The sequence below is a fragment of the Ovis aries genome, chromosome 14 (assembly GCF_016772045.2).
Source record: "Ovis aries strain OAR_USU_Benz2616 breed Rambouillet chromosome 14, ARS-UI_Ramb_v3.0, whole genome shotgun sequence".
Taxonomy (NCBI): domain Eukaryota; kingdom Metazoa; phylum Chordata; class Mammalia; order Artiodactyla; family Bovidae; genus Ovis; species Ovis aries.
This window is the reverse complement of record NC_056067.1, coordinates 24,819,303-24,843,771: the sequence shown is the minus strand read 5'-3', so window position 1 is coordinate 24,843,771 and position 24,469 is coordinate 24,819,303. Positions and strand designations below refer to the sequence as shown.

Genomic DNA, 24,469 nt, shown 5'->3' with positions numbered 1-24,469 from the left:
CCCGCTGCTCCCTGACCCCAGGCCCAGCACCTGCCACATGCTCAATCACCCTCCAGCTCCCAGTAGACTCACAGGTGTCCATGTTGTTTAGTCACTAAGTCAAGTCCAATTCTTTGCGACCCCATGGACCACAGTCCGCCAGGTTCTTCTGTCCATGGGATTTCCCAGGCAATAATACTGGAGTGGGTTGCCATTTCCTTCTCCAGGGGATCTTCCCTATCCAGGGATTGAACCCGTGTCTCTTGCCCTGGCAGGTGGATTCTTTACCACTGAGCAACCAGGTGTCCATAATTAACAGCAAAAATTAACAGCAAAACCCCGAGGAACCAGAATGCTTGGGAAATGCTTCGGGTTGGCAAATGAAGCTTGGGCTACCTGTTGAACTTTCCTGTGCCACACTGATCTAGGGTTGTCTGTCTCCTTGGAGAGTCTGTTAGAAGCTCTCTATCATCCACCTTTGAGAAAGGCATGGGCAAACTATCTGGGAGAGTCTCAGGTTCTCCTAGGCAACCCAAACTTGGGCTCCATGTCTGGTAAAGTGTCAGAACCCCACACACCTGGCATGCATCACCCATGAGTGTTCTTCCACTCCGTGTGTGTGTGTGTGTGTGTGTGTGTGAGAGAGAGAGTGTGAGGACAGGAGGGTCGGGGGGAGAGGGACGGCCAACCCTTTTGACAGACCAGGAAACTGAGGCTCAGAGCGGTGAAGGGACACACCTAGACTGAGCCCCGGGTAGGGCTAGACCAGGACTTGGGCTTCCTCATTCTTCCTGGTGAAGATGGTTTTGAAACCTGTGAACTCAGTCACCAGAAGAGAGACATGGAGATTTCTGGAATGTGAGTTACATAATATTCCTAGGGCAGCTTTTGAATGTTGCCTTTTAAAAAACGAAATCCCGGAGCTGGGTCTAAAGCAGCTCCTACCCCTTTGTCACTCTTAGCATATTGTCCAGTCTTCCCTCTCAGTCTGACACAGCTTGCCTGGGTTAATGCAAAGTTAGCACCCAGAACCTGGTACCCATCAGCCTCATAGTCATTAAGTGACTGTACGGGTACCAGGAGTTGGTGTGGCTCATTCGGTTAATTGAGGGGCTCTGGCTTCCCTGTCTGTGCCTGCCCTCTGTGTTTCACTGCTGTGGCCCCCAGCCCCACGTGCCATGCTTCAGACAGACTCACCTCTGTGTCTTCTCTTTCAGTTCTTTTCGTGTTTAGTGATGATTGCCTATGGAGTGAGCGCTTTCCTCAGCTTCCAGGCCTGGCGAGGAGCAGGCAGCAATGCAGCCACCAGTCAGATGGCTGGTGGCTATTCCTAAACCACCTGTGCCATGGGCCACTGCGGGGCTGAAGGCTACAGCCTGCTCCCAGCGCGGGTAGCTCCGGAGGCCTGAAGTCTGCGCCCCGTACAGAGTCAGCCTGGAAGGGACTACGCATGCTCATCTCTGCTCATCAGGCTCCTCGGGCTCACCCGACACTCCCAAGGAATCAGGACCCTTCCTCTGGCAGGCATGTGGCCTGGAGAGAGGCCAACAGCCAAGACAGTCCTCTCCGCCCTCCATATTCAGAAGGTGATGGGGGATACGGGACTCTCTTGCTTTGTCCTTAGGACTTCGTGTTCAAAGCTGAGACCTAGCCTTCTCGCCAGCACTAAATACACTAACAGTGCCGCAGCCCCTGACCCACCATAGAATAAGCCTAACAAGCAGCAAGTATTTATCCTCGTTTTTTTTCTGGGAAAGCTGAGCAAACTCATGAAACCATTCTGATTCCTGAAAACATTAACTCTAGTTTGACCCTCCCCCAAGCCAACATGTCACTTGTAGGAAACATGTAGAAAGGGTTATGATTCTGACAGCATGGTTTTCCTTTCCTGCCTTTCGAACGTACCAGTTATTTAAAACAAATCAGTTTTAAGAGACTCTCAATGATGAAAACCTGATCCAGGCTTCCCTCCCTTTCCCAAGCCCTTATTTTGTCATTTTCCCTTTGGGGAAACTAACATCAATGCTGACTGCCTCCCTGACGCTGTTAATTAGGCACCTGGGACGGGAGGGAAAGTAAGGCCTTGCTGGTGAGTTGCCTTGTGCATGGTGGTAACTTTGTTTTTGTTTTTTACAAAAATAAAGACCGAAGAACTTATTTGGAAAAGATGTTGGGGAATCATAGTTAGACGTGCTTATAAACACCAGGAAACCGCAACCTAAGTCAGTACAGTTGGCCTTCTGTATTTGTGGGTTTCACATCCGAGGATTCAAACAATTGGTTGATAGGCCTACCTTGATAGCTTGTGAAGTTCAGAGATCAGATAATCCAGGTGCTTAGTGTGTGGAGCTGACAGCAGAAAGAAGGGGGAGCAGCAGAGAGAGGTGGGTCCCCCTGAGCTTATTTTCCTACTACAGCACAACATGCTCCGAATAACAAGCCACAGGCATTTCTGGTCACCCCTTGGTCCCACCTTAAAAAACTGGGAACAATGAAAGTGTAACTAGAGTCAAACAGTTGTGGATGAGCTCCTCTCTGGGGGAGAGGGGCAAAGGAGGGGGAAGGTTAAGTCAGATACCCATGTCCCAGCTGGCCCGGTATAGGCCTAGTTTGGGCCTGTTGTCCTGGGATGACAATTAACTGCATCCCTTTTTACTCTCCAGTGCCTCAGAGTTTGAATAATAAATTATAGTCATTGCAGGATCAAGCCATAAGCAGAGCATTTTTAAGGAGGACCGACTTATTTTCTTTTGAGGCTTAAGAGAAAACAAAATCCTCAGCTAGGCTTCCGACACCCTGAAACAGCTTCTTTGGGCAGAGATGTTAACATGCTTTGTCAACAAACTACCCTGTGGTTCAGGCCGATGCCCCCCAAGTCCTCAGCGCCTGCTGTGTGGGTGAACAGTGCTGCCCAGGGCTGAGGCCTAAGCTATAGGAAGAGGCAAGTGTCCCCCGAAGCGGGGGCCAAACACTGCACTTTCTCACGCTGGCCATTCCTGTTGCAGTCACTCAGCTGTGTCCGAATCTGTGACCCCACAGACTGCAGCATGCCAGGCTTCCCTGTCCTTCACTATGTCCCAGAGTTTGCTCACACTCATGCCCACTGAATCAATGATGCCATCCAACCATCTCATCCTTTGTTGTCCCCTTCTCCTCCTGCCCTCAATCTTTCCCAGCCCCAGGGTCTTTTCCAATGAGTCTCTTTGCGTCAGGTGGCTAAAGTATTGGAGCTTCAGCATCAGTCTTTTCAATGAATATTCAGGGTTGATTTCCTTCAGGATTGACTGGTTTGATCTCCTTGATGTCCAAGGGACTCTCAAGAGTCTTCTCTAACACCATAGATCAAAAGCATCGATTCTTTGGTGCTCAGCCTTCTTTATGGTCCAGCACTCACATCCATACATGACTACTAGAAGAACCATAGCTTTGAGTATATGGACCTCTGTCAGCAAAATAATGTCTCTAGCTTTTTAATAACGCTGTCTAGGTTAGTTATAGCTTTTCTTCCACAGAATAACCGTCTCCTTGGAAGAGAAGAGACACCTAAGCCCCTCTAAGGTGGCATATGATAAGTTCCTGAGTGGACAGAGAGTTCTAGTAAGTTGTTTTTTTTTTTTTTTTTTAAATCAGAAAGCCTATTTCCTAATGGGAAGCTACAGCAGGCTTGCCTGCTTTCTTCCTGAGTGGAAAAGGATGAAAAAAAAACCCATCTGCCTTTCTTGTTCACGTTTCATAATTTCATCTTTGCATTTGTCCACTTGCTTTTCCTCACCCAGACTGATCAGTGGGGGTCTTCCTCGAGTGCTTCCAACATACCCAGCCTGTGATGGGCAGTCCCATTTATAAAAAGAGCAAGAAGGGTAAGCAAGGCCAGCAGAGTCAGTGTTTAAGGAAGCCTTTGGCTTGAAAGACCAAAGCTCGGATAACCTGATGGCAGCAGCAGAAGTACACAAGGGACTGGCTCATTTAGAAAGATGGTTTACGCAAAACACCTCAAATCCTACTCATGGTACCAAAGTATTTAATAAGTGCCATGTCGGTACAGAAAAACACGCAGCCTGTAGCTCATCCTTTAAAATGAAAAGAGTCAACTGAAAAGTTAGTAGAGATTCCTATTTTTACTTTAAAAATAAAAACAAAAAACTAAGTACACATTGGGTATTGAACTACTACATTTTTTCTTTCACTCATGTTTTCCGGCCAACCAGTAATGTTCTATCCAACACTGTAAGAAGACAATGTACTGAATCTAAGCGGTATGACCAGTAAAGCTGTTGCTATCTCCTACTCGTGCTAAGCTAGACCATGGAACACTATCTTGGTAGGATTATTTTGACAGCCAAGAAGGAAGTGCAGAGCCCCTACCCCAAACCTAAGGAGCTGATTTACACAGAAAGGGTCTTAAGCAAACCTGCACAAACACGAACATGCTCTAAGAAAAGGATATATTTTAGACTACTTCCAGCATACATTCACTGGCACCCAGTAAAATGGACCACCAAGGTAGAAAGCATTTTAGCTTTCATAGCACTAACAGCTAAAAAGCACACAGCATATAATACTTTGATCTTGAAGTGGGTAATCATGGAAGTTCCAAGATTGTATCCACTAGGTTAGCCTGAGTATTCATCTATAAAAATATTTTTTCAAAAACACGTATACGAGGGTTATGGAAACAATGGGACTACATCTGGACCTGTAGAAGACGGTGATGCAAAGACTGCCCACGTAAGACTAGGAACTGATCTTCCCATGTAGCTTTTAGGTAAAGGAAATCTCTGTAAGTTGATTCCTTCTAGCTGTGACGGTAGGATTTTCAGAAATCCTGAGATGGGCAGCTAGCTGCAGTTCACCCCTAGATAAATCCTCCCAGTCAAAACCCCCACTGAGGCTGTAGGACTCAAACTGTGATCCATATAAAGAGCTGTGAATGCACGAAAAGCCTCCTGGGGCATGTAAGGCCTGCTGGGCCAAGAGAGTTGATGGTGAATTTTCCCAACACGGACACCCTGACATGAATGCTGGGGATGGGCATCCCAGGTAGAATGCTGGACTTGGGTTTGCTGCAGGGGCCAGACTCCGGAGCCTGAGAGAGGGGTCTACTCAGGGAGGAGTACTAGAGTGTCTTGTCCCAGGAAGGTCAGGTAGTTATCTTCTGACCCATCACTACTTCACATCAATGAAGAGTTGCAGAACAGTCAGTCTTTCCAAGATGTATTCTTCTGACATCATTAGCCAAAGCCTCTCCCAGTCTATTGAGCTGGTGATGTCCAGGAAGAGTCCAGAGCCTGACGGTGGGACCTAGGGCCGCAGATTGTTCTGGGAGGCTGGCACAGATGATTTGCACAGTGAAGTCACCACTAAACCACTGCTCAAGTCCAGTCCCCGGCCTTCTTTTTCCTACAAGAGAATACCACAGCTTTAAGAGGCAAGGGACAGAAGAAAGTCCTTTCTAGCTCTGACTGGGGAGGGAGATGTTTAGGGTGGGAGGCTGGGCCGCCAGGGAGCACACAGGAAGAGGGAGGATGTGATTTTGCATTTTTGTTCGGCACTGGTCACTCAAAAAATGTACGTCTCAGGGTACACTGGACCCTGGAGGTCCAGTGGTTAAGACCCCACTGCAGGTAGCATGAGTTTGATCCCTGGGTGGGAGAACCTTGTGCCAAGCAGCAAGGCCAAAACAAACAAAAAACACCTCTCTTCAATGAAAAATATTTCCTTCTCCCATTAAAATCCTGTGTTACAAGAAAGGCAAGGCAATCAAGACTTGTTTTTTGGCTTTGTCCTTTTGATTATACAGGGACCCTGTAAGGTGCCTGGGACCTTTGGTTTCACCAAAACTATGAGAGTGTAATTCTTCATAAGCGCCCCAGGCCCCGGCCAGAGCAGCTGCTTGGCTGGCATGCTGCTCGCTGTCCGGCTGACACCCGCCAGTGTTACAGCAGGGAGCACAGAGGGCGGTTTGTGCCTGACAGGTCCACTTGGAGTTTTCTAAGCGGTTCACTATGGCATACCAGACAAGAAGGACTTACTGCTCGGTAGTCCAGAAACATTTCTTTAAAAGCCAGAAAATCCGTAAATGTGAGCAGCATGTCAAAAATGTCACCGGCCACTTCATCTTTATGGTGCCTGCGAAGGAAAAGGGTGGTTGCTTCATGAACAACTGACGACACAGACCATCTCCTTGAGATTTCCTTCAAAGGTATGGAGGGCCTCCCACCCAGGACCTAACCACCAAGTGCTCTGAAGCTTGATGTTCAAGCACTAGGGGGGAAAAAAGGGAAGAGGGTCTATGAATTTTCAGAGTTGAGGAGGAGCAAGGTACCAAGAGGTTAAAAAAAGTCAAGTTCAACTCACTGTAAAGTTGTAGTAAAAGCCGCCATGTTAAATCCAGGAATCCGCTCCAACAGCTGTTCTTCTATATACTTTTCTACCAAAGAAATCTGTAACAGTAAAACTTCTTTTCAGATAGCCTGTTCTCTAGCCCTTTGCAAACATTTCTGTGTGCCTGGCTCCCTGCTGAGCGCTGGGGGCACCAGAGAGAACCCAAACCCACCTCCTCTCTTCAGTGAGCTCATCCCACCCCTGCCCTCCGCCCTCCAGGGGAGAGGTATACGCAGGTAATTACACTGCAACAAGAGGAATGCTCCCAGGTGGGTAGGGTTACAAAGCAGAAGGGCTCCCACCCCCCACGGCACCAAATGAAGAGTGAAGTAAGTGGGGGCTTTTCTGCCTGGGTAGATAGAATCTGTGGAAAGAAACAGATGAAAAAGCATACAGTGAAAGGCAATCACAGATCTGTTAAAAGTGGAGGCTTGGCTTAAGAAACTTTCACCAACTCTGCCATACTTTTGCATTCAAGGAATTAAGTCCTGGAGGCTCAAACTTCTCAGACAGATGAGACCCTAACAGGAGACTGCACAGGGCCTTGGCATATGCAAAGACCCAAGGGTCCAGAGCCAAGGTTCCTGGGTTCTAGTTTGGTTTTGCCACCAACTAGTTAGTGATCTGAGTCTTGGTTTTCACTTTTATCTAACAGTCATGCATACTTGATTGAATTATGCAGTAAGAAAAAATAGTGTGTGAAAGCTGATAGCTCAAAAGTATGTAAGTGCAAGAAATGGGGAGCCCATATACTGTAACTGAAAGCAGGATTATGATAAAGTCAACCATGTTTTTAAAACAGACAAGATCATTAACTATTTGGAAAACAGCCCCAAGAACTATGCAAAGGAAAATAATAGGTGATGAAGACTAAACCCAATTCTAATTAGACTTCCTAGCAGGGTGCTGGTGGCAGATTCTAAAAGCTGAGCAGATTTTAGCATTATTTGATCCTAAATTCATATTTTAAAGAAATCCTAAATTCATATTTCAAAGAAATCCTAATCTCCAGTAAGAGAAATAGGAACCCACTTACATATTCATTAAAAATAGGCGTGTAGGTGAGCTTATTCTCTTCCGTGTCTTCAAATTCCTGGTAGTACTTGTCCATGAAATTCCTCTGTAATAACTGGAACTCATCATCTGAATCGCAAGAGGAAACATATTCTTTTTAACACGTGGGAATTAAATGGCAGCAGAACTGCTTTCTAAATGGCCAGCCTTTAGGAGAGGGAAAGCTAACGGTGTTAAGGGTAAAGTTCGATGGCATTAAGAGGCTTCAAACTGTGTGAAACCACTGCCACCACCCTCTACCCAGTTTAAACACAGCCATTCAGGGCGGGGTGGCTTGGGAACTCCACAAATGGTTCTCTTAAATTCAGCTGCAGTGGTAGAAACAGTGTAGTGATTAGATGGCTGGGCTCTGATAGAGGCTAGACTGCTGCTGCTACTGCTAAGTCACTTCAGTTGTGTCCGACTCTGTGCGACCCCATAGACGGCAGCCCACCAGGCTCCCCCGTCCCTGGGATTCTCCAGGCAAGAACACTGGAGTGGGTTGCCATTTCCTTCTCCAATGCATGAAAGTGGAAAGTGAAAGGGAAGTCGCTCAGTCATATCTGACTCTTAGTGACCCCATGGACTGCAGCCTACCAGGCTCCTTCATTCATGGGATTTTCCAGGCAAGAGTATTGGAGTGGGGTGCCATTGCCTTCTCTGAGAGGCTAGACTACCGGAGTTTAAATCCCACCTCAACCACTAACACTGGGTAACCTTGGGCAGGTTAATTTCTCTGAGTCCCAGTTTCTTCAACTTCAACTTCAAAGTACCTATCATAAAAGATTGCTAGGTGGCATTTAGATGAGGATTCACGTATAGCGACTGATTCACAGCAAACACTTATTAGGGTTTAGGGAATTTCAACAACCAAATAGAATATCTTTTCCAAAAACTAAAGGAATGCTTCACAAATGGCCTAGACGTAGGAATAAATGCCCTGGGATTACAGAAAGCTCATTTCCCTCACTGCACACAAGGTTCTTGTAGAGGCCAAAAGAACTCCAGGTATTCCTCAGCATTCCCCAGGAATCTTCTGATTGACATGGGACCTTAATGTTGTATCTTCATCTGTATTTAGGAGTTAAGGTCATGAACCTTTATAGGACCCAAAGGTACAAAACTGGGTCAAGTGATTTTCACTAAACAAGACTAAGAAATACAGCTAATAACACTAAACAACAGTGTTCTTTTCCTTATTCTCAGCAAACTTAAAAGTCACCCATACGAGAGATTTTTTCAAGTTTTTCTTTCCCACACATTTGTCTTAAATGAGAGATGCTTGTTACCACTTAATACTTAGCAGGACCTATGGATGCCAAAGTGAAAGTTGCTCAGTTGTGTCCGACTCTTTGAGAGCTCATGGACTATACAGTCCATGGAATTCTCCACGGCACAATACTGGAGTGGGTAGCCTTTCCCTTCTCCAGGGGATCTTCCCAATCCAGGGATCGAACCCAGGTCTCCCGCACTGCAGGCAGATTCTTTACCAGCTGAGCCACCAGGGATGCCCAAATGAATCCACAAATAGGAACTCAGGACCTAGGAAAATACGGAACCAGCTGAAGCATGACACCTTGTTCCTCATGGACACATGTGCTATGGTTATGCTATTACACTGTTCTACGTCACAAAAATATTAAGACTCAAGACTAAAAACCACTCTTACTCTCTGAAATAAAGTAGTGAATATTTGCTGAAGTTTTGCCATGAGCCCCATAACTGCAAGTGCCCTGCTACCTGAATGATTCCCTTCTGGGGACTGAATCTATGGTAATCAATTATCTTCAGGAGAAGTGGCTATATGACTTTAAGGCAAACCACAGGACGGCTTACTTCGTATTTCAGTATGCCACATTAAACATTATATGCAGCATGATGTTTTCTCTTTTTAAAAATTAACTCTACAAGTGGATTTCAATGTTGTTAAAAGCAAGAGTCTAAAAACTAACGAGCCGGAGTAGGGAAGCTTACCCATGATAATGTCCTCTAAATATCCAACCACAGCATCAAATTCTGCATCAGAGGCGGAAGAGCTGAAAAACAGACCTGGATTAGGTACTGTTTCAGCTTAATTCCTGGCCCCCTCCCCGCAAATGTACTATGGCCCTTTTCAAATGAATTCTAGAAAACACACTTTACACACCAGTGACATCAAAGTTTAATGTAGTGGATCTACTTTCAGAAAACTGATGGGACACAAGGACTCACAGAGGGACAAATAAAAGGTGCCAAGGCTCACGTCAGACCTCTTAAGGCTCCTCACATTTATTTCCTGTGGGTTCTACTCACCGCATCTTCACTATCACCCCACACCAATCTACTCGTGGGCGGGCGTAAACCTGGTGCGGTCAACACACAGGCCGGGGTAGGGAGGGGCAAATTAGAGTCCCTGGGGGTGGTGGTGTGCTGGCGGTGGAGGGTCTTCTGACCCGCGGTCGAGCCTCGGCCGCTCAAACCCACCAGGTTTTGCTGACAACTAAGGACTGGAGACCGGGGGATTGTGACAGGCGTGTATCATCGCGCGACACCACGCTGCGCTCCTGTCCTCCGCGCCTGAAACCCCGCGGTCGCCGCAGAGGCAGAGTCCACCGCGGGAACTTGGGTGGGGTGGGGTAGGGGGGAGTCTTGTTTGTTTCCCACCCCCACTGAGGGCACTGGTTTCGCAGGGCGGAGGCCTAGGCCAAGCGCCAGCAGCCCCGGCCTTCAGCCTCCCGGGCTCGGGCGGCGTGACTCACAAGGACAGCGCGAAGCTCTCTTCCTCTAGGGCGTCCATCGCCGCCGCCGCATCCACCGCGCGTCGGGGAGCGAACCCGTGGGCTTTCTACCCTTGCCTGCGGCCCGGGCGCAGCCCCTGCTTTGCACCGCAGAGCTCCAACCGGCATCCGGGAGGCCTCGCCGCCGAGCCCACGGCCGGCTCACGGCCCAGCCGGGTAGCGCCTGCGCGCGACGTCCCGGCCTCAGGGTCCCCGGCTGCGGCCACACGCCAGCCGGGCCTCCCGGGCTTCCCAGGCCTAGCTAAACTCCCCTCTACCGCCGCTGGGTCCGGCGTCAGTTACCACGCCCCGCCTCCCGTCACCATGGCCACCGCGACCCTTCCGCCGCCTCGGGGCTCCTAGCAACCAATCACAGGTCTGCGTTACCCAAACCCAGGGGCGGGACAAAGATAGAGAGAGGAAGTGAGGCAAAGGGATGGAGGATAGCCAGAGGAAACTGGGCCGCATACAGCAGGTCAGGGGCTCACTGACGTATACCCACGCTGTCGGGCGATTAAAGCCAAGACGTACCCAATGTGAAGAGCAAGGAATGGAAGGCCAGAGAGAGCCTCGATTTACCCACTTGCTACTTGGGAATGAATTACAAGATTTAAGAAGATTGTTATTCAAATTAGTTTTTGAAGTGAAGTTGCTCAGTCGTGTCGGACTCTTTGCGACCCCGTGGACTGTAGCCCGCCAGGCTCCTCCGTCTATGGTATTCTCCAGGCAAAAATACTGGAGTGGGTTACCATTTCCTTCTCCAGGGGTCTTCCCGACCCAAGGATCGAACCTGGGTCTCCCACATTGGAGCCAAATAGTTTAACCTCTGAGCCGGCACTGTAAATCACGAAGTCTTTCCACAGTCAGTCCCTTAGCTTTTGAGCCAGATAGTGCAGACATTTGATTTTCGAGATAGTTGCTCCCTCTCGTGGAACTACCGCGAGACAGCCACCAAAGCCAGCCCCACCGCAAGAACTGGATGTCTTGTAATTTACATCATGAACATTCACATAAAAAATTATTCGGTAGTAACTCGTTTCTTGGGTAACTAGGCAAGATTAACGTTGACAAAACCACTTTGAGCAACGCAATCAGGTGACTTTGCTCCAGGATAAGACCCCTCCGAACTGCCCAATTTTACAAAAGGGTACCCTAGACCTGTTCTCTGATTGGATCACTAGACATTGTGTCTTTCGGTTGCATTTTATTTTTTGGCCAAATATGTGGTACATTTTAGATATGGTTCATTTTTTTTTTTTTTTTTTTAAGATATGGTTCATGTTTGATCGGGCTTCCCTGGTGGCTCAGAGGTTAAAGCGTCTGCCTCCAGTGCGGGAGACCCGGGTCGATCCCTGGGTCAGGAAGATCCCCTGGAGAAGGAAATGGCAATCCACTCCAGTACTCTTGCCTGGAGAATCCCATGGACAGAGAAGGTTACAGTCCACGGGGTTGCAAAGAGTCGGACACGACTGAGCGACTTCACCTCACCTCGTTTGATCTGTGGGTCAGATGGCCAGCCTGAATGGACAGATATCTTTAAATGAAGGTAAAATAGCTATCAGTGGGGTGTGGAACTAAACTCGTTACCATGACACAGTTGTATCTAGGGTGAGATCAGTTCTCAGAGGTACTATCTCTGTTTAGTACCAAGTAGAAGGCAGGCATTCAGAAAGGTTTGGTAAATAACCAGACCGAGTTAATACATAGCATCAGAGCAGAGAAGGAAACTTGATTCCATCTATTCTGGTTATCTAATGCTGTTACTAGCCACCCAAAACTTTCTGGCTAAAAAAAAGAAAAAAAATTTTTTTGCTCAGTAGTCTGTAACGTGGACAGGACTTGGTAGGGACAGTTTGTTTCTGTTTACTTGGCATCAGTTGAGGGTAGCTGGAATGGGGGTAGAGAACCTCTTCCAAGAAGCTTACTCAAATTAGTATTAGCTGAGAACAGCTCAGTTGTGGATGTTGAACAGAGGACCTGAGGGGTAGGGGGCTGTCTCAGTTCCTCTCCATGTAGGTCTTCTCATGGATATTTGGGTTTTCCCACACCATGGTGGCTAGGTCCAAGAATATTTCAAGAGACAGGAAGTGGAAGCTGCCAGTCACTCAACCACCTGAGACCAGAAACTGGCTCAATATTTTCAGTCTCTGCCTGGCTATATCCCTAGGTCCTACTTCCTCCTTTTTTTAAATTAATGTTACTCCTTCAATGAGATTTCTCTCCTTCCCCTCACCTAAATTAGGTTCTCCTTGCTCTTTCTCAAAGCACTCAACAAGTTATTACAATAAGGAAAAAGTCTTCTCCCCACTACCAGACGTCAACTCCACAAACAGATCTGTTTTTGTATACCACATAGTTGCAGTGCCCGAGATATTTTAGGTGTCCAATAAAGGTTTGCTGGATGAGTAAGTGATTAACCTTGCTTCTGAATTCTAATACTTGATTCTATCCTAACCTGGAAAGGATAAACCTGAGTATCCTGGAACCTTAGCAGCAGGCACCAATGAAAGTTGTGAAATCTTAAGTCAAAAAAGGCAACAAATGTTTTATTTATTCAATGCAAATAACTGTATTTACCACAAGCTAAAGAAGAGAACATATATATATATATATTTATATATATATTTGAATTTATGGAAGACTAAAGACATGGAAAAAATCCAGCACCCCAACAAGTACAGCCAGGAAGGAAATCAGCTCTGTAATAGGACGATTTAATGAACTACAAACAAGAAAGGGTGGGGAAGGAAGAAAAAAATGTGCATTGAATTTAAGACATTGTAAAACTGAGAAGACATATTTACTATTCAAGTATAAACTCAGTAAGGACTTGGCATAAATTGAAAGGCAGCTGCTGAGGTACACCATTATAAAATAAGTTCTATGAATTTACAATTCTACCTTCCAATTTTCTGGGAGAAAAAACCAAACTCTTGAAGGTCTTCACCAGAGACCCTGAGAGGGAATAACACTTTTGATGAAGACATAGTCAACAATCCATGACTGAATTTACTATTCAAAAACATGTATTTATTTTAAACAATAGGAATACGTGCTCTCAGACTGTCCTCTAAGAGTTTTTGAGACTATTAGTTCAACAGTTTCAAAGTATATTACTTCCAAAAACAATGCTGATTTTAAAAAATTATTTTAAACAAAAACCAAAAAGACCTGATTTGATGGTACCTTAAAAATACCCTAAATACCAAATTTTCTCCAGTCTAACATTGCAATTAATTTAAGAATTCCTCCTGCATTGTTAAAACATTTTTTCCTCACAAAATGTGGGTACTAAAATTGGATAGAAACATCATGAATGTGAAAATACCACCAATTTTCTGCAGTTAAAAAAAAAAAACAAACTTGAATGTTCTTTGGGATCACTGAAATATCAAAAATTGGGTTTTGTTTTGTCTACAGTCTGTGCACCTTCTTTCAGGCCCTCCATGTTGCTTGTAGTACTGACCTGTGGGATTCTAGTTTTACGGCTTCAAGTCTTGCAGTGCAGTATCCATGCTTAAGATACCAGTGGCTCTCTGACCAATGGGAAGTTATGCTTAACCCAGAAATGCTATCATTTACTTCTCCATAATGACTTTTGCCCAAAATAAAAACTTTAGAATATGAGACAAAACATCCTGTGTTACACAATCAAATGAACCCAACCTGGAGGAATCCAGTGTGGTTTCAAGCACTCAAGAGGGCATTATCTCCTATAGCTTTTCATGGAATTACCACAGGCCTAGCTACTGGCATTCAGCTTTCCTTGCCCTTAAAAGGAATTTTTCAGGGCTGGCAGGTTGGGTTAGATTCTAGGAGAATTTTGTCTTTGATAAACTATCATTTTTTTAGCATAAAATCTGGCCATGGCTGTAAGTTTCAATGTGCATACAACTGATTAGAGATTTTTTTCTTTGTTTTTCTTTTCAACATTGGCTGGAATTGAGTAGAAATAAGTCCATGAGGCCTCTTCACGTGTGTCATGAGATATGAGAAATCTGTCTGACTCTAGTCACTATTTCTTTCCGACACAATGGGCAAGTCTCCAGTTGCAAGGCACAATCCATGCACAGATCACTGAGGAGAAAGACATAGATACCAGTTAGGTCAGTTCTTCAAAAAGTCAGACTGATGATGTGCTGACTCAATGGAGCATGTTAACCGAAAGGGTAATAATCACACAAGGCTGAAACATTAAGTAAATATATAAACAGTAAGTCTCTCTCCCACTTCTGACCTTCAATCTTCCTCTTCTGAGGAATAAGTTAAAAGTTCATGTGCATTCTTCCAGAAAGTCTGGATATATACAGCCTATGCATAGAGATGTGTATCTGTAGGTAGAAATACAATGCTTTTTTTTCCCCCCAGACAGTTAGCTATCTGTCCCATTATAACTTGTTGAACAGTCTGTCTTTCACCAGATTTGACATAATGTCTCTATATTTTTCTTTATAAGTAGTTCTACTTTTGGGCTTCTGTTATATTACTGTGTCACTCTTTTCATATATTGGGACAAAACTATTAAATTTTTTTTTTCCCTAAAGGTGGCATTTTACACATATTCTTTCTCACCCTGTTTTGTTTTTTTTAAAATTTATTTATTTTTGGCTACACTGGGTCTTTGATGTTATGTGCTGACAGCAGGCATCCTTGTCTGGTCCCTAGCATCTCTTGGAAGGTTTCCAGTGTGTCCCCCTTAAAAAGATGCTTGTGTTTGAGATATATATATTTTTTATATTGTAAAGGAAGTATCCATCCATCCTTAATTTATACTTTTATTTTCTATATCCATTTCTGTTTCGTAGTAGTCATTCATTTGAGATGGATATTGAATTTTTAGCAGTTTTGCACAAAGTATTAATTCTCTGCTCCACTGTCCCTTGGCCTATTTGAGAAATTACACTGATTTCCTATGTTGCACTAACCTTGCATTCCTGAAATAAACCCTTCTTGGTCGTGTTGCTGGGTACTAGTTGCTGATAATTTAGGATTTTTATGTTTATATTCATTCATTCATTTTTGTGTTTCATCAGCTTTTTGTATGATTAACATGCAAGCTTTGTAAAAAGATTGTGACTTTGCTATTTTCTCTGCGGTCTGAGAAGTTTATACAGAATCCATCCATTCCCTCAAAGTCTGAAAGAATGTACTTGTGAAACCACCTGGGCTTTCAGTGGGGAAGGCAAAGGGGGAAAATAATTTCAATTTCTTTCATGGTATTAATAGTAGGAATGTTTAGATTTTCAGTCTCTATTCTAGGGAGTGGCACATGTCACTCAGTTTAGCCAGATTTCCTTTCTTAACTTCTACTCAACGAAACTGTTGTTGCTGAAAGTGGAGCTGGACTTTCTTATAATTCTTTTAATTTCCTCTTCCAACTTTGTTCTGGATATATCTAGTGTGGAGACTGTGGTCATACTTAAGATACTTGATTCTAAGTTTTTAGATTTCAGCCCTCTTTCATGAGCACTTATTCTGTGCCAAACCACCAATAAGGGCCAGAGTGCTCAAAGAAGAATAAGCCCAGATCCTGAGGAGTTCTGGGCTACAGAGCTGATACAGGGAGACCTGGTAGCTAAAGCTATGTGAAGATTAAGAGCAAGGCAGTGTATGGGATAGGCTGAATTACAGGGAGTTGGTCTGGAACACTGGGATAGAGGTACTGCTCGTATATAATCAGCACACATGCCTGGGCCAGGCCAGGGTCAGCACACCGCCCAAGCTCCTCTTTCTCCTCCTAACCTTAGTTGTGAGGCCTTTTTAGGGGACTGTTTACTTGCTACTCTTGCTGATGTTTAGACACTCTATTCTACAGGATCCAGGCTGTCCTCATTTCCTACAACTGCAGAGTGGTTAGATGGTAGGGTGCTGCCCTCTCAATGCTGAGGAGGGTAAAGAGTAAGTACATGAGAAAGCTCTAAAACTAAAAGGGATTTCCTAAGAGACCTGTAATTAGCATTAAGTCTTTTACATTTTGGAATGAAAAATGTGTTAAAAATAAAGCAGTGAGTAAACAAAGTAAAACAAAACAAAAACATGGGTCTTCTATATCAAGCAGCTTCTTCTATTTCAGGTTCTTTCTGGAAGACAGACTTGGCAAACTCTGAAAACTCCTTCAGCCCACTTTGGATATTATGAACCTTGATGAACAGCTAGGGAACTGGTAACACTGTAAAAGCAATTCAAGAACAGGTAGAACTTTGTCTACCTGTACACAAGTACTGGACTTGTGTACTGTAATGTACACAAAAGGAAATAACCAAACAAACCCTCTGACCTGTGTCCACATGGCTTCAGTTGCGTGTCTGCTACCTCATCACAACACAGGGAGCAGCAGTTTTCCCGGATACTGACTTGCTTCAACAGAGCAAGACGCCTGTGCCTGAGTAGAAAACACAGTTGGAAATTCATTTGATCAACAAATAAATGAGCAGTGATGCATATGAAATGCCTTGAAAATGCTCTGTACATGGGAGTCTACCATGTATTCCCTAAGCTCTATTCAGTAAAGTTTTCACACAAGACATCTCATTTCAATCTTACAATGATTTTCTAAAACAGAGAATGGAGGAGGCTGGTCATTCTCATCTTACCTGGTGGCTCAGCTGGTTAAGTATAACACGGACACAGAAGTAAACTGCTTTCCTGAGTTCTGTGGCGGGAGCTCTAGCAAATGAATCAAACCAAAGGTGGAGGGCATGGGAGCCTCCAGTTACAGCGAGTTGGTCATGACCTGGACTTGTGACTGGCACATAAAGTGGGAGGAAAGGGCAGTCCTGCAGGACTAAACCCTTCTCCAGGTGGGGTCTGAAGCTATTTCCAGGTAGATGGTGTCAGAATCAAGTTCACTGCTCAGTGGTACTGGAAAACACATATCAGACCATTCTAGTAGCAGGAAGAGTTGTGAAAGCAGAACTTTCTAGTGCAAAGACCCTGGGGCTACAGTAGCAGACTTGGTCTGTTTCAGGAGCAGCAAGGAGGCCAGGATGGCACAGGGGAGAGTGCAAGAGGTCTAAGAAGTAGTGGAGGAGAGGAGGGGACAAATCCTACAGCGTCTGCTGAGATTCAAGCTTTTACCTTAAGTGAAAGAGGAAGCCACTGGAGTCTGATGAGCAGAGAAGTGCATGATCTGATTTATATTGTAACAATCATTCTGGAGGCTGTGCTGAACAGAGAAGGGGCTAAGGTGGGAACAGGGAGACTAGTTTGAGGGCAGGAACAACCCAGGTGGGAAATTGGAGGCTTTAGCCATGGTGGGAACAGGGAGAGGGAACAGAAGTTGGTGGCTGGGACATATTCTGAAAGTACAGCCCATAGGATTTGCTGAACAATCCATCATAGAAATGGCAGACACTCATACTCTGCCTTGTCAAGGATCCTCTAGGACTATAGCCAGGGAAACAGAATCGACAATGGAGCTATTAACAGAGAAAACTGTAAGAGAAGCAGGTGGCTATGAGTGGTGACTGTTGTAGCTGAGAGGTGGGTATGTATATATATACATATATACATATATATGTATATATATGCTGCTTTACTGTGCTATTCTTTTTTTCTTTCATGTGTATTTGAAATTTTCTATTATAAAAAGTTTAAGAAAAAGAAGAAGAAAAAGAATGAATGGAAGAAGAGGTAGAGACAGAGAGGATTTACAATATGGAACACTTTACAAAATGCCAAGTAGAAACAGGGCCCTGATCTCCTACCCTGAAGTCAGAAAAGAATACTATTCCTGTGAGTAAAACAGGAAACTCTGGCATTAAAGAGGCCATTCAGTTAGTCTCTGACAACTTCTGTCTTGGTGTCACTGTCACAGAAAACAAAATTCCAATGCAGCGCAGGACTGCCAAGCTGGTAACTCTGTTCTTATCCAATGCAGACTGCACTTTGGGCGCCAAGATCTTAGGGTACTGAGACAGTACACAGAAACCACCCATAAAAGATGACTTTCTGACAGTTGGGGCCTATTGCCATCTGACTTTTGGAAAGTTTAATTCTGCAGGGGTGGTTAACTAAATGCTGAAGCAGTTTTAACTAAGGTCAGCTTCCAGGGGAACACTTAGACGGATCAGTTGGAACTTTCAGGGTGTAGGTGAGAAAACAGACCTGTTTATGGCCCGCATCCAAGAAAGACAGGCTACATAACAAAGTGATGGGGTATGTATGACAGATGAGACAGGTGTTACTTCACACTTTCACCAGGAGGAATTTAAAGTTCAGAATCCCTGTCAGGTGCTAAGACAAGATGAAGAGGGGTTCTCAGAATGAACCTCAGACCTCTGAGCTGGGAAATAAATGGCCCTTCAGTTCTCGGGATATTACAGAGGCTCTGTTGCAGCAGGCAGGGCTGTCATCACTCCATGACATTTTCTGGTTCATCTGGAAACTGCTGAGCCACTCTCAAGCCTTGGGACACTGAGTCCAAGGTGAAGTACAGCCCAGAAGGGCTTGTTACAGACCTGCTTTTTAAGCCAGAACAGGAGCTAGGATTACACTGTTACGTTATAGACACCCTTAAGGGTGCAACAGGCCAACACTGCTGATTCCTTACCTTGGCAAAATGATTTTCTCTTCAGCTGTGAGGAAGGCATAGTCATTAAAAGTGCTAAATTTCATAGACGGTGGATATTTGAATGGTTTTGCTCCAAAATTGAACTCACATTGTTGATATGACATGAAACTAGCTGCTGCAAAAAATCCAGATCTACAAATAAAAATGAGCAGAGATCAAGAGAATTCATAGAAACAAAGTGAAGATCATATACAAAGTGGTTTTCAGAAATAAGTTGGAATAAGAAGTCAGTCAGAATAAGTCGTACCCCGGCAGAAAGAAGGGTGGCATCATGTTTACTAAACTAGACGGGACTATAAACCAGAGAATATCCTGCTCTTATCTTCCTATATCAAACTCTGGGAGAGTTCTAGGTATGATCAAATGAGTCCCCAATTACTTGAAGTATAGTGATTTCTCACACAACTGACTATATAAATGGACAGTCTTTTTTTCCTAGAGAAAAGGACATTCCATGCATCTACTTGAATTTTTGATTAAGAGAAGGTACTTACACAGTAGATGAAAAGACTTGCTTCTCAGGAGGCAGCTGGTTGCCGTTTAAAAAGAAGATCATTTGCTTTTCATTCAAGTCTAACAGAAATCCTACCGTGTCTCCTAAAGGATGAAGTGGAACACTGTTAGGACAGGAAGATTCTGCTGTCTCAAGGGTTTTGATATCACTGTATTAAGTCTGTTTTTGTAGTCCTATACTCAACATATTCATCTTGCTTCTTCTGCAACTGATCTGACCCCTTTACATCAATGTTTGAAAAGGAAAATGCTGCCAATTAATCTATGAAAAGTCATCAATTTTAAGATGCATCCCAATTTCAAAGATGTGAAATGTGGGGGCAATGTGCATTTTTGGACCAGTAAAACATGGTAAGATCAAAATCATGAACTTTGCTTCTCTGATGAGATTTAAAATTCTCTGAGAGGGAATTCCCTGGTGGTCCAGTGGTTAGGACTCTGTACTTCCCATGCCAAAGGCAAGGGTTCAATCACTAGTTAGACAACTAAGATCCCTCCTACAAGACTGCATGGCCAAAAAAGAAAAAAATTTTTTCCAGAGGTTCCATCTGCTACCATATGACTCTCTGTCTTCAGAACAAGGTGGGGTGCACCAGGAGGCCCCCTGAGAATACCACCCTTGGTGCTGTGGTGTGAGGCAGAAAAGCCCTGTTTCATTGTATTTAGTTGGGGGAGAAAAGACTCACTCATCTTAAATCCTTTGGTCTAAGTGTTGGACAAATCAACTGTGTGGTTCTAACTATGCTGGTTTGAATCTTTCATTAATAAATGTTTTCATGGGTATAAGGCCTTGGATACAGCAAACCAGTTGGAATACAAATTGAATGGGGCAAAAAAGATGAGGCTGTTGATAAGATGTATTCTTGTGTAAAATCCTTGTGCTTTGACTCAGAGTCCTGGTAGTCTCTACCCCTGCAGTGTCTTGAGCCTGATGTTTGGAGATCTGAGGCTGGGGAGATGTTTTTAAGGCCAAGAGTGCTCAAGTCAGCCTGAAAAGTTGCATCTAGAAGGGCCCAGAATGTGTCCACTGAATAGTGCCAATGCTCTGAAGAAAATCTCATTTTATTGGCATTACAATTTCAGTGTCCTTAATATTTCTACAGCTGCTCTAAGACATATACCCAGAGAGGAAAGTGGAATTCATATTAATCTGAAGCAACATATAAATCTTAATTCATATTAATTAATAATTTCCCCACTAAATTAAGAATTTTATAGTCTGAAATGTTTTGCTGAAGGAAGGGCTCCATCAGAGGTGAGTATCAGGAGAGTACTGTTCACACCCATGGTAGGGGATACAAATGCTAATACCCCTTCCCACACTTATTCTTTTTCCATCAAAAGATTTTTTAAAATTAATTAATTTATTTTAATTGGAGGCTAATTACTTTACAATATTGTAGTGGGTTTTGCCATACATTGACGTGAATCAGGCATGGGTGTACATCTGTTCCCCATCCTGAACCTCCCTCCCACCTAACATCCCATCCCTCAGGGTCATCCAAAACATTTTAAAGCCTAACATAATGAATGCTTTGCCAGAACCAGATGTCTTACCCTAGTTGATAAATTCATGATGGAGAGGAATGCATACCTTCTTTCCAGCAGGGGTGTAGGTGCGGCTTACTTCTGGCGTTGTACCAAATCAGCTGCCGGCAGCCGTCGTATGCACAGGAGTATTCATCGTCCCCGATGCCATAGCCTTCCTGGAGGGAGATAGGGCCCAGAGATTAGTGAGGCTCTGCCTGCTGTGTTATGGGAAAAGTAAGTGTGTCTTTTATAACCATTAAGCTGGTGGCTGGAATTCTAAGATTTCTAGATGAAGGGAGAGAGCCTATTATGGTTCTTAGAAGGCACCAAAATTTTGACATGGAGTCAGAAGAGAGTATGACCTCACTAACAAATTATTTCCCAAGTTTCACATCTGTTAGTTTATTTAACTCTCATGAACCACCTTGAGGCTGGGAGTACTGTATTCCATTTTAAGAAGAAATAAAGTCTCAGAGAGGTCAACCAACTTGCCCAAGAACACATTACTAGAAAAGTCAAGTTTGGACCTTGGGATTTTCTGATTCCAAGGCTGGTGTGGGCAAATACCTTTTTTGCCTGTAGTACACTTCAAAACACTCCCTTGCTCAAAGATGTTAAACCTGGGTACAACAGAGAGGCTATTGTGGGTTATTAGCAAACAGGTATTCCGAGATATCTGAACATTATACAGATTCCTGGCAACTTCTTTTATTACTTATTGCCTTTTAATTGTTTAATAATTACTTTATTGTTAACATAAAAGGGTGGGTTTGCGATCTCAAGAAATTATTTTGAGCAGTTATAAGAAAAAAAAATAGAATGAATACAGAAAACATGCAGACCAGACAACTGCTATCTTTAAGGCTCAATGGTGAAAGATTCTAGTAGAGAAGGCCACTGAAAATGTTGGCCAGATCCAAGTAAGACTTCAGATCCTGGGGATGGTCTGCTTATTCTGCGTGATAATACAATCACAAGACAGACTGGAACAAGGGCTCCAACACACTCTTTGACTACTTAGACCACAACATACTGAATTTGGATGTGTGTTCTCCAAAGTGAGAATTAGTTGTTCCGAATACACTGCTCAGACTACTCAAAGGTTAAATATTCTGCTGTGTAAATTCTCAGCGGAATATTCACCAGTCTATTATTAACAGAAAGAATGCCTTGCTATCCCTTCCAAAGCCTGAACAAATAAGTTCAAAAAAAACTGTAACAATAAACAAGATAACTATTCTGTAGGTGACCTGAACAAGACCTACCCTTTAGCTTCTCAGATTAATGATCTATCTCCAAGCCTAACACCTGATCATCTTTTCAACAGCAAAGCTCAATCAGTAAGAGTTAAAATAAGAGGCACCATGAATGGACTTCAAATTTTCAGAAACTGGGTGTGTCCTAGGAAAGACTAATTCCACAAAGCCACACTGTGTCTGTACAGGCAAAAAGATTCAGAATCACCAGAACAATGTCCACAGGAAGCAAAGTTTTAAGTATAGTAACAATATGAAAATGCTGTATTGGGGGAAAGATATATCAGATTTCATCAATTTCTAACCAACCAGTACTTAAGTCAGGGAAAAATGTTTTATTTTTTAAGGAAAGAAATTAAGTCTATCAAGCAATCTGGAGGGATAAGAAAATAGTATTCTAAGTTTCTTGAGAAGCCAAAGTTTTTGCAACTATATGGCAGAAATTAGTTTCACTCACGAGATAAAATGATCCAGCTTCATTGGCCATTAAAAAGACACTGCAACGTTCAGTCTCATATACACTACTCTCAGACCTGCAGTGTGCTGCCATAGTAGGAGATACACAATTTATAAAGCTTCCTCCCAAGAGAAGTCCATATTTCTTCTAGTCTTGGGACAAATATTTACTTCCAAATGAGACAACTAGCTAATTCTCTGAGATTATCCCCATTTTCAAATGCAAAGAACACAATTATTGAAGAATAGGTAGGGGAATGAACTCAAGGCCTAGTTTCGTTTTGTCCCAGTCTTAGTTTCAGTTTTCTTGCCCGTGAAATGGAAATTATAACAGTAAAAACTGTTGTGGGAATCAGATGATAAGCTTTAAAATGAAGTGCTCTGGAAATTAAGACTTTTTAAGTCCTAAAAAAACCATCTTAAGGACATCATTTGGAGCAGACTATCTGTGTAATTGATGCCACTTTCTTTAAGTCAGCGCCCAAGCTGGGCACTAGAAGACTAACTAGCACTGTTCTCCAGAACCACTTGCTTTTGACTACATGGTGCCACCAAAAAAGCCTCATTCATCCAGGTTTTAATTAAGGCCTAGTCAACTAGAAGGCCCTGAAACGGGAAGGTTCCCAACAAAAGCAATGGCAATTTAGGGTCCAGTTTGCCATCCTGGACAAAAATCCAGACCTGCCCTTTCCATGGGCCCTCTTCCTCTAATCTGTCTCTTTCCAGTGAGCAGTTTAGTAAAATGTCATAAACAATTCCAGGATGCTGTACAGCCTTGCTGAAAGGGCACTTTAGAAACTATTGTTATGGCAGGCAAAGTTGTTTGACTTTGTTGGATCACTTCTTTTTTTTTTAAACTTTACAATATTGTATTGGTTCTGCCACACATCAACATGAATCCGCCACGAGTGTACATGTGTTCCCCATCCTGAACCCCCCTCCCACCTCCCTCCCTGTACCATCCCTCTGGGTCATCCCAGTGCACCAGCCCCGAGCATCCTGTATCCTGCATCAAACCTGGACTGGCAATTCGTTTCTTATATGATATTATACATATTTCAATGCCATTCTCCCATATCATCCCACCCTCTCCTTCTCCCACAGAGTCCAAAAGACTGTTCTATACATGTGTCTCTTTTGCTGTCTCACATACAGGGTTATCGTTACCATCTTTCTAAATTCCATATATATGCATTAGTATACTGTATTGGTGTTTTCCTTTCTGGCTTACTTCACTCTGTATAATAGGCTCCAGTTTCATCCACCTCATTAGAACTGATTCAAATGTGTTCTTTTTAATGACTGAGTAATACTCCATTGTGTATATGTACCACAGCTTTCTTACCAATTCGTCTGCTGATAGACATCTAGGTTGCTTCCATGTCCTGGCTATTATAAACAGTGCTGCAATGAACATTGGGGTACATGTGTCTCTTTCAATTCTGGTTTCCTTGGTGTGTATGCCCAGCAATGGAATTGCTGGGTCATAAGGCAGTTCTATTTCCAGTTTTTTAAGGAATCTCCACGCTGTTCTCCAAAGTGGCTGTACTAGTTTGCATTCCCAATAGTGTAAGAGGGTTCCCTTTCTCCACACCCTCTCCAGCATTTATTCCTTGTAGACTTTTGGATCGCAGCCATTTTGGATCACTTCTAAAACCCATCCTAAGACCTTACATATGGGATGGGAGGCTATATTATTTATTTATTTTTAATTGGAGGGTAAGAGGCTATTCTAGTCAAGGCTATGGTTTTCCAGTGGTCATATATGGATGTGAGAGTTGGACTATAAAAGAAAGCTGAGGGCCGAAGAATTGATGCTTTTGAACTGTGGTGCTGGAGTAGACTCTTGAGAGTCCCTTGGACTGCAAGGAGATCCAACCAGTCCATCCTAAAGGAAATCAGTCCTGGGTGTTCATTGGAAGGACTAATGTTGAAGCTGAAACTCTAATACTTTGGCCACCTGATGCAAA

General features: G+C 43.7%; 3 protein-coding genes across 7 annotated transcripts in view; 1 reads left to right on the top strand and 2 right to left on the bottom strand.

Moving 5' to 3' along the window:
• Positions 1-2,136, top strand: part of PLLP (plasmolipin) — a 28,794-nt gene extending 26,658 nt beyond the window's left edge. For both annotated transcript variants that reach the window (XM_004015021.5, XM_012189822.4), the window contains exon 4: positions 1,197-2,136. In XM_004015021.5, the coding sequence (XP_004015070.1) occupies positions 1,197-1,313 (117 nt within the window). In that variant the 3' untranslated portion in view covers positions 1,314-2,136. The remainder of the gene's footprint in view (positions 1-1,196) is intronic.
• Positions 2,137-5,280: 3,144 nt separating this feature from the next.
• ARL2BP (ADP ribosylation factor like GTPase 2 binding protein) lies at positions 5,281-10,192 on the bottom strand. Its single transcript, NM_001162551.1, has 6 exons — positions 10,155-10,192; positions 9,391-9,452; positions 7,400-7,506; positions 6,337-6,422; positions 6,012-6,108; positions 5,281-5,379 (listed from the first exon to the last, which is right to left on the bottom strand). The coding sequence occupies exons 1-6, from the start codon at positions 10,190-10,192 to the stop codon at positions 5,281-5,283; spliced, it is 489 nt and encodes a 162-aa protein (NP_001156023.1).
• A 2,500-nt stretch (positions 10,193-12,692) lies between these two features.
• RSPRY1 (ring finger and SPRY domain containing 1) overlaps positions 12,693-24,469 on the bottom strand; it is a 38,219-nt gene continuing 26,442 nt past the window's right edge. For 2 of the 4 annotated variants that reach the window (XM_042231676.1, XM_004015020.5), the window contains 5 exons: positions 20,852-20,963; positions 19,239-19,341; positions 18,724-18,876; positions 16,450-16,554; positions 12,693-14,249 (listed from right to left, as the gene is read on the bottom strand). In XM_042231676.1, coding sequence (XP_042087610.1) covers positions 14,153-14,249; positions 16,450-16,554; positions 18,724-18,876; positions 19,239-19,341; positions 20,852-20,963 — 570 coding nt within the window. In that variant the 3' untranslated portion in view covers positions 12,693-14,152. The remainder of the gene's footprint in view (positions 14,250-16,449; positions 16,555-18,723; positions 18,877-19,238; positions 19,342-20,851; positions 20,964-24,469) is intronic. The other 2 variants (XM_060397963.1, XM_060397962.1) reach the window with 1 other exon arrangement.